This window comes from Pseudopodoces humilis, chromosome 3 (genome assembly GCF_049639895.1).
Source record: "Pseudopodoces humilis isolate 2021_Gansu_Grassland_sample_001 chromosome 3, ASM4963989v1, whole genome shotgun sequence".
In the NCBI taxonomy this organism is placed as follows: domain Eukaryota; kingdom Metazoa; phylum Chordata; class Aves; order Passeriformes; family Paridae; genus Pseudopodoces; species Pseudopodoces humilis.
The window spans coordinates 9,611,915-9,621,250 of NC_142202.1; the positions used below are offsets into that span (position 1 = coordinate 9,611,915).

A 9,336-nucleotide genomic window follows, 5' to 3' on the forward strand; every position below is an offset into this window, starting at 1 on the left:
GCAATAGCTAGGAAATTATTTCCCCTTTTTATACAAGAACTGTTGGAATTTTGGGTTTGTTCTTGCATTATCATGAAGAAAGACCTGAGGAGCAGAATAATCCCCCCTGCCCTCAAAAAGGAGGTCTTTGTGAGGACAGTCCTCTGTGTTGCAGACAAAAACTGCTGGGCAGTCTTGTCACAATTTCTTCTCCATCTTCAGGTGTATGAGAAAGGGTCAGGTCTCTCTAAGTTTTGCTTCTTCATGTCTGCAGGCTGTGCTGTTCAAATATGAGCCATGGGACTTCTGCTCTACATTCAGTGCAGGAGTTGGGACAGCTGCTATGGCTTTTCTGCCATAGTGAGTCTCAAGCTGGGTGAGGAAGCAGAACTCCAGTGTAAGACAGAACATGCTGACAGCAACTGTCCTACTGTCCAGAGGCTTTGTTGGCCTATGTGCTTTTAATGATAACTTCTTTTCTCCTGGAAGTAAGTTAGTAAAGTCTAAATATGAGTTGTCAGCTTTACCTGGAATTCTTACAGGATTGGCTTTTCATCATTTCTTAAATCCAGTATTTCATAATGTTACAAACATAGATTCAGCCACCTCAGCAGGAGGGAGTTTCAGCACTTTATAGTTTCCTTTAACATCAGCAGTGCAGAAGGTCAAGAGCCTGAGCAGAAACCTTTTGTCTTGATGTTTTCCACTCTGATATTACATGGCTACTCTACAGAGGAAGAGTAGTAAAACTCTGAAACTGGCATTCATAATAACTTACTTAATCTTCTATTGATGGTGTTTGTAAACTGAGGGGTTTTGTAGCTGATAAAGGGTTAACATGCATTTCCACTGTCTGTCTTTTTCTTACAGTATTTCAACTCTAGAAGTTGCCAATTAGTGCTCGGAGCCGGTGCATTACAAGTTGTTGGCTTGAAAACAATCACTACAAAAAACCTAGGTATGGATTTCTATATTTAAAATGTCAAAGCTTGTTCCCCTGTCTGTTAAAAGTGCAAGTGTAGAAAAGTTCCAAATATCTATGGTAAGCTGTGTTTGAGCTGTGGGGCAGTGTGTACACACAGAGGGTGATAAGACCTTGCCAGTTACCTGCCTGGAGTATAGTTTTAAACTTTCTTCTGAAACTAAGAGCCTTTGATTGGTGGTTTGGAGCAGCTTTTTAAATTTAGAGTTCCCATGTTTCAGGGTGAGAAACTGGTGAGATTGCCAGTCTGCATTTTCCTTCTGGAAAGGGATGAGAATGGGTTGAGAGGCTGTGGGCCACAGCTGGGTCAGGTTTTTGCTGCAACATGTTTGGCCAGTGTGGTGACCACACTGGCACCAGTGTGTGTCCTGCTGCTGGCTCAGGCCCTGTTGGGAGAAGCCTGGTGTTTTGGGATCCTGTTGGCACTGCAGCAGGAGCAGGTTCAGGGCAGGTCAGTGCTGGCAGGGCAGGGTGTTTTGTGCAGCACTGCAGCAGAAACACTGCTGCCTTGAGAATGTGGTTGCTGAGGTTAAGTGGCTGATGAGTCAGGTCTTCAGAGATCTCTCCGATGTCTGTGTGTGCTCAGGGCCCAAAACGTTGAGTAAACACTCAAAGCCTCTTGGAAGGTAAGATCTGTCCCTTATCCCATCTTACCAAAGCTGGGTGTGGGCAGCTGGGTACCAGTCTGGCATCTTCACTGGGCAGGGGTTCCCGGGGAAAGAAACACATGCCTCTGTGCTTTTAGAACAGACAAAAGCCCACCGAGTTAAATTGTGTCAGGTCTGTTACTTATGTAAAGGAGACACAGTCCATACAGAAATGACTCTTCCTGTGTAATAACAATGTTATTTCTCTTCCTGGATTCACAGCCCTTTCTTCACGTTGCCTCCAGCTCATCGTACACTACATTCCCATTATCAGGGCTCATTTTGAGGCTCGGCTGCAGCCGAAGCAGTTCAGCATGCTCAGGCATTTTGACCATATCACAAAGGTAATTCTTCTGGCATTTCCTGAAGCACAAAGTTCTGCTTTTCAACTGTACTCTGAAGAACATGAATGCCAGTAGAAAATGAAACCTGCTTTCTTCCCTTACAGGATTATCATGACCACATAGCTGAAATTTCAGCAAAGCTCGTTGCCATAATGGATAGCTTATTTGACAAACTATTATCCAAGGTAATGATTTATGGAAATACTTATACACTCTCTAAATTGCAACTGGAGGTCTCATTGTATACAGTCTAGATGTTTCAAATGGAGTCTTAAACTTTCCTAACCAGGACTTGTTGGAAATTCTTTTAACTATATACATGGAAAGCTCTGTGCTGTTCTCATGAATGTGTCTTGTGTTCACATTTGCCACCTGGGTGTCAGTCACCTTCACTCCCAGAAAAGTGTTTCGTTGGCTGCTTCAGCAGGAAAAGCAGTGCTGTGGCTGGCACAGATGCTCGGGTGTTCAGGAGCTAAAGCGCTCTCCTACCACTGACAGCTCTTGTCTGCAGCCAGGCTCAGGAGGTCCTGTTTCCTGCTCTTTCCAGCAGTGAGGGCAGCTTTCCAGCAGCTGAGGAAACAGCAGGAAAGTGCTGAGGAGGAAGAGTTTTGGAGGGGAAGGACCAGCCCATCTGTTGGGCTGCAGTTCTGGGGACTGGAGGTCTGTGCTCAGCAGTTCCTGCTCTGGAGCAGCATTAGTGTTCCTGCTGTGTTTTGGTGTTTGAGCAGTGCTGCAGTGTGGTCCTGGGCTGGATCTACTCTGACTCACCTCAGGGTAGAACACACTGAGACACCTCTTTGGCCCGCAGATACACAAAGTACATGACCTTTTAAAGCTCTTAGTTTTGTGCTTTGGATCTAAGGGTTTTGGGAAAAAAATGAGCTGTTTCATGACAGGAATAAATTAATTTTTTAGTGACATATTTGATTGATTGGCCTGGGCCAATGTCTTCCTACAAGGAGCTCATGAGAAGCACGGGAGCAGAGACTGGGGACAGGCTGATGAGAGCTGTAGTGGGACAGTTGCAACAGGCAGCATTTCTGTCTTCCTTGCTGTTTCTCTTATTTTATTGTTACTTTATGTTGTGCTTTTTCATTTCATCTGTTTCTTTGGTCTGTCAAGTAGTGCTGCCTAAACTTAGGGTGGGAAAAAAAAAAAGCCAAAAGCATTTAAATTGGGATTTCCCACTCCTATTGTGTTTACATTTTTAAAAAAAAATGTTTTGGGGGGTTTTGTCCCACATAAAAGTAGCTGTTATGTGAAGTAACATGGCTGGTTACTGTATCTCTTGAGAATAAAAGACAGATGCAAGAATTTATATTATTGATGGTAAACAAGTGTAGCCCACAACAGAGCAGGAACACAATTTATGTTCTTCATGGCAGTTAGGGAGGACTGATCCTTTATTGTCCCTCCATCTTCACAGCCCAATGTCCCTTTGGGAACTGGCACAGGATGTAAACTGGGACTGCTCCTGTCCTTTAGACTTCTTCAAGGCTGAATGACAGTGCTTGGCCCACATGAATGCAGCCCACAGAGTCCAGGACCAAAGGATGGTTGATTTTCTTCCATTCCTAGCACATACCATCCTTTGGCTCTTCTTGTTCCTAAAAAATGAAATCTTGGCACTGAAGGCTTTGAAAAGAATAAATCCAGGACATTTGCAAATAGGCATGTTAGTGTGTTCCTGAATGCAGGTGTTTTTCTGAGTCCAGCTATTTCAGTGTCCTGTGGATCAAGTGGTCACCTGCTCTGAGGTGTGTAAATCCTCACGAGTGAGTTCCATAGCAGTGGGTGTCTGGCACACTTCAAACCCAAAAATTCCTGCTTTGTAGGAAATGAACAGTTGGTGCAGTGGACAGGATGCTGACCTGGCACTGGGTAATACGAGCAAGTTACTGCTGCATTTCCAGCCTCTGCTTCCCCTGGCAGCTCCATGGCATGGGAGCTGTCCTCACCCAGTGCCACTGAGACAAGGCAGTTCACAGCAGCACGGACACCTCCCCACAGCTGTCTTTGGCAGGGAAATACAACAGGAATGGGGTTTTACAGGAACAGTGGAAATAATAAAATCAACAAATGGGAAGGGCTCATCTGTTACCATGAATGGAAAAAAATCCAGTGCGAGTTCTGAGCTTCTCTTGGAACTTGCTGTCTTGTGACTGTTTGGACAGAAGAGCAGTGAGGTTCTTTCTGATCCCTTGTGGTATTAAAGGTGTTGACCTCAGCTGCAGATAAAAATGGCCAGGAGATCTGGGGCTTCTTCGTGGGGCTGTTGCTTTTCCCCCGTGACAGTGAAGAGTTGGGTGTGGCTGTAATCATGCGGGAGCCACTGCTGCAGCTTCCCAGTTCCCTCTGGCTTAACATTGTGCTGGGAAACTGGAAACAATTTCTTGTTTAACTTCCTTGTCTTGAGGCACGCTTGATCTCTCACGCTGGGTGGTTGTTCCCTGGAACAGAAAGTGTTATTTTTCTGCTACTTCTGTCAGAATTAGGTCATTGGTTTGGATTTTCTGTAAAGACTTCCTCAAAATTCCCCATTTCTTTTTTCTCTTGTGCTCTGACAAGCTTTGTTCCCTTTCACAATTCAGGCCCACGTAAAAGCAGGCATCTCCTCCAATCTGTTTGTAAATGATGTAGTCACAACGATTCAGTTCTTTCCTGATTTGTGCAAGGCTCCATGGGGAAGTGTCGCCCTCCCAAAGGTGACCTGGCAGTGTGTCACCCAGGCCTGTGATGGCACAGCCTCTCCACCTGGAACTGCAGAGCTGGCTTCACTGGTCCTGGGACAGGTTCTCAGTGTTTCTGAAATCCTGTTCAGATCTTCCCTATCCAGAGTGGAGATGTAAGAATTTTGTTCCCTTTGTAGCAAATCCCTTGCTATTTGGTGTTTTCCAGTGCCTTATTTCTTAGATTTCAGGCACTGGGAGGAGGGATGGGTTTTTTTACTTTGCTTTCCAAGAGATTTCTGCAATGTTCTTGTGAGGTTTTTTTGTACTGTGATATGGTTGGGGTTTTTATTATGGCAGATAGATGAGATTTCAGGAGTCTCCATTTCTTTATGGTTTCCTTTCCTTGATTCTTCAGAAATTGGGATGTGCATGATCCTAGACAAGCAGAATTCTCTCGGGAAGTACTCAAGGGGCACATTTCTCAGAGGCAGAAGTGCTTGTCTGTTATTGGCTCGTACCAGTCTGAAGGAGAGAGCCAGCTCACAGCCACTGCATCTGCTGTTCCTGGCTGGATCAGATCATGCCCAGCCACCCTTTTAATTTGTGGTGTGCTAAATGGATCTTGATTCCTGATGTTATTAGCAAAGCAGGTGGCTGTTGGGAGCTCTCTTACATAAACCATTTTAAAGTGGCAGAAAGGAGTTAACTGGTTGTGTGTTTATTTCCAGTATGAAGTGAAAGCCCCTGTTCCTTCAGCATGCTTCAGGAATATCTGCAAGCAAATGGCAAAGATGCATGAAGCTATATATGATCTCCTTCCTGAGGAGCAAACTCAGGTGAATGTTATTTTTGAGCTTCATCTCACAGCTCACTTGGAAATGCACATGGACTTGGGAACAAGAGAGACTTTATCTGGGGAGAGGGGAATTCTTTTTTGAGTCCTGGTGAAACCCACACGTTAAAGGCCTTGGCAGCAGTCACACGGACAGCTTGGGCTGAGCTGAAGGAAGCATTCCAGTGTGTAGGGAGAACGATGAGGCACACAAAAAGAATGGATTTCTAGAGATGGCAATCCAGGAATTAGTGCTGAAATGCTATGCAAATGGCAACACTTCATGGCTTGAGTGCAGCCCTCTGAGAGGATTATTCTGTAACACCGCTAAGAATCAGTGGCTTCCAAAAGTCCCTAAATGTATTCTGCACCTGAATTGTACCAGATGTGCACTTGCAGGATTTTGCTGCAGTCATTGCTACTGTGGAGTTGCAAATCTTAAGGACGAGAAGGACCGATCCAGTCATTGAACACAAGTTGTCATTTCTCTTTCATATTAGGTTAAATGGTCCCTTCTAGCACAGGAATGAGATATGTTATCTTCTAGGCTTAGTACAAGTTGCTAGATACTTTAGACAGCAGAGGAGAAAAGTTCATGTTCCAAAGAAGGTGTCCTCTAAGTGCCACACATAACGAGTAGGTGATGCTGTCCTGTAAGTTACGGACTGTTCGTGGCCAGAAAGGCAAGGCCGAAGCACTGGCAGAAGGAAGAATCACACGAGTTGCAAAAACAAAACTGAAAGTCACTGATTGAGGGTGTTGGCAGTGATGTGAGCATGGGCACAGTTCCTTATTCTGCTGCTGTGGTTTCTTCCAGATGTTGTTTTTACGAATTAACGCAAGCTACAAACTCCACCTGAAGAGGCAGCTGGCCCACCTCAATGTGGTCAATGATGGAGGACCTCTGAACGGGTGAGCTGGGGCTCTTCTCTTCTTTCAGTGTTTAACTAAACAGGCATTGTCTTCTGCAAGGAAATCATGATTGCAGAATCACAGCTCCATGTTTTAGTATGTGCCATTTAGAGCTTTCTTACAGTAAAGGACATGACTTGTGCCACTCCACAGTAACTAGGAGTGCAGTCCACTTGGTAGCAGGCTGGGAACTGGACATTATCCGACTGGAAACCTGCTTGTAGGTGTCCTCAGCTCATGGAGTACTTTCTCTCCCTTTGTGTGACAGCAACAGCCACAGTTTAATTAGCAGGAATTGTGTGATTCCTGAAACAGTTTCGAAACGCAGATGGTGACTCATGGTGCTGGCAAAGTAAAAATAGGAGAAGGCAGCATTTCATCTGTGTAGTGGGCAGCTCTGCAGGAATGGTTTTTAGAGCAGAACTAGATTTGAAACAGAGATTGTGTTCAGAGAGCTTTTCCCCTTCCCTGCCACAGCCCACTCCATCCCCAAACAGGTCAGTGGTACCTGTTGTGAGAGAGGGTGCCTGGCTGTGCCTGCTGTCCCCACCTCTCAGGAAAAGCTTCTTGCAGGCTGAATTCTGTTGTCAGTTGGATTGTCCCTTGAAACAGTGGAGTTTTTAATTGTTCCTTATGACCTGGGGGCAGTGATGTGTTTGCAGTGTAGCAAGGGTGAATAAAACTCATGGGCCTACCCACACACAGGAAAAGATTGTCTTAGGTTGCAGAAGTCAGAGAAGAAAGTTGATAATGTTTCAAATGGAATGAAAGCAGCCCCAGCTGTAGTGAGAGCCCTTAGATGTGCTTGGGCTGTCTCACTGAGATTTCCAGTCCCAAACACGGTGCTGTGCTGTCTTCATCCTGTTGGTTTTGTTCTGTCCTTGTGGCTGCGTGGCCTGCATCTCTTTTGGATAGGAGGATTGGGGCAGGTGTTCCTGGTGATGTGCTGGGAGTGTTTCCCAGCAGTCAGGAGCTCTCAGCTGGCCCAGGACTGTCTGATGGCAGCAGTTTTGGACTTAAGACACATCTCTTAGGGAGCTGGGGCTGTTTGAGAAGGGGAACACCAAACCCTGGATGGCACTTGATGCTATTCCTGCAGCCAGCCTTCACTGACCAGGTTTTTAACATGGTTTTCTGATTATGTTTAAGCTGCTTGTTTCTGTAATAATGGTAAAAATCAAGGCCTGTGAATCCTGGTTAAAATTTTTACTATGTAAATGCAGCTTCTGTTCCTGCATCTTGCTAGCAAGAAATACCATGATCCCTGACATGTTTCAACAGTATCTGAGAGATTCTAATTCTGTATAAACTGTTAGAAACAATACAGCTGTTGTGCTGTTCAGTTGTTTTTTACCTTAATCTTAGAATCATACAATCATTACCTTCCAGAATACAGAAGTTAATGTTGCAATAATTAATATTCTTAGTTGGAATGGAATTGGGAGTTTAAGTCTAGATAAGCCTGGGATTGCATCAAGAGAATAGAAGTTTTAAATGCCTAATTCCTGTTGAGTTTTCTGAACTCATGGTTTGATCTCCCTTCCCTAGAACTAGTTTTATACCCAGCAGTAATCTTGTTATGGATGATCACTGCTGTAAAATAAACCACATCCATAGCATTCAGTTTTGAACTGATACTTAAAATGTCTAATCCAGGCATAGGATTTGAACATTTGTAACAATTGTGTGTCAAAGTCCTCAACAAACCCTGTCTGCTTGCCCAGGCACTCCAGGTGGATGTGATGGGGTCACATTCTAATCTTGTTGTGTGTTGCACTGCAGGCTGGTTACTTCAGATGTGGCTTTTTACACTGGAAACCTTCAAGCTCTGAAAGGCCTTAACAACTTAGATCTAAACATGGCTGAAATCTGGGAGCAGAAGAGGTGATAATCCATTGGGAGCAGTCACTTGGCTCTGACAACAGACTGACTTTCTTCTAAGCAGCGTGGTGACAGTGAGGTGAATACTTGAGCCCAGAGCCCCAGAAGGGGCAGGACTGAGAGTCGGGGGAGCTTAGACTCAGAGGGAGCTGCAGGGAGCGATCCTGCCAGTCTCCTTCAGCAAGAAACAAGTGATCAGCTGTCTGTGCAATGTTTTTTCATTCTCTCTGGAAACAGACTCAGGTTTCTTTGGACCAAATCCAAAAGAACACATAGCTGTAACACAGCTGTAGTTGTCTAGAATGCTCTGTATATCTTTATATTAAAAAGATGCTTTGCATTTCTTCTAGTGCAATGAAATTCACATGGTGTCCCACCTTATTTAATGATGGTACAATATAAAAATCTTGCAGTTGGAACTCTGTAGAAAATGTTTTTCTCTATGAAACTATACTGTTCTAAAATTTATTTTTTTACAGAACTTTATATAAATAAATGTCTTTTGATTGCTCGCATCTAGGATTCAGCTTTGTTAGAGAGCAGTCCTGTTCCAGGGGATTTCTCAGGACCTAAAATCTGGAGACAAGATTTTCTAAGCAAGGGCCAGTTCCTCAAAGTCATTCCCCTGTGGGAGAGAGGAGTGACCTGACCCTCGTTAGCAGTGACAGGCTAGCAGTGGGGCTCCTGGGGGAACTGGAAGGTGGGAAAAAGGCTGGTGTAAGGATGGCCACCTCCAGCTGCCCATGGCCCCTGCCAGCAGGAGAGACAGGGACACAAAGAACAGGGCAGGAAGAATTTAAAAGTTTCTAGGCTGCTTATAAAAGGCTGCACCATGCAGCTGAAATCAATGTATTTTGGAGTTCTTAATACTACCTTTAACAGACTGGAGGCTGCCAGTACTCAGTACAAGTGCCTGTGTTTCTCACCTCACCCCTCTGTACCTGACCCCAGTCGAGTGCCTAACCCTGAGATGATCATGTCTGATGGAATGGTCTCTGCTGCAGTGTGTGTGCCTGTGGTGCCCTCAGCCAGGCTTGCTGACCTGTAGCATAACACGTGTCATTTGTTGTCAGTCAAAATAAAGCTC

General features: G+C 44.8%; 1 protein-coding gene across 2 annotated transcripts in view; it reads left to right on the forward strand.

Moving 5' to 3' along the window:
• VPS54 (VPS54 subunit of GARP complex) overlaps positions 1–9,263 on the forward strand; it is a 46,994-nt gene extending 37,731 nt beyond the window's left edge. For both annotated transcript variants that reach the window (XM_005525397.3, XM_088053295.1), the window contains exons 19-24: positions 850–937; positions 1,831–1,952; positions 2,057–2,137; positions 5,353–5,460; positions 6,274–6,368; positions 8,151–9,263. In XM_005525397.3, coding sequence (XP_005525454.1) covers positions 850–937; positions 1,831–1,952; positions 2,057–2,137; positions 5,353–5,460; positions 6,274–6,368; positions 8,151–8,256 — 600 coding nt within the window. In that variant the 3' untranslated portion in view covers positions 8,257–9,263. The remainder of the gene's footprint in view (positions 1–849; positions 938–1,830; positions 1,953–2,056; positions 2,138–5,352; positions 5,461–6,273; positions 6,369–8,150) is intronic.
• Positions 9,264–9,336: the final 73 nt, after the last annotated feature.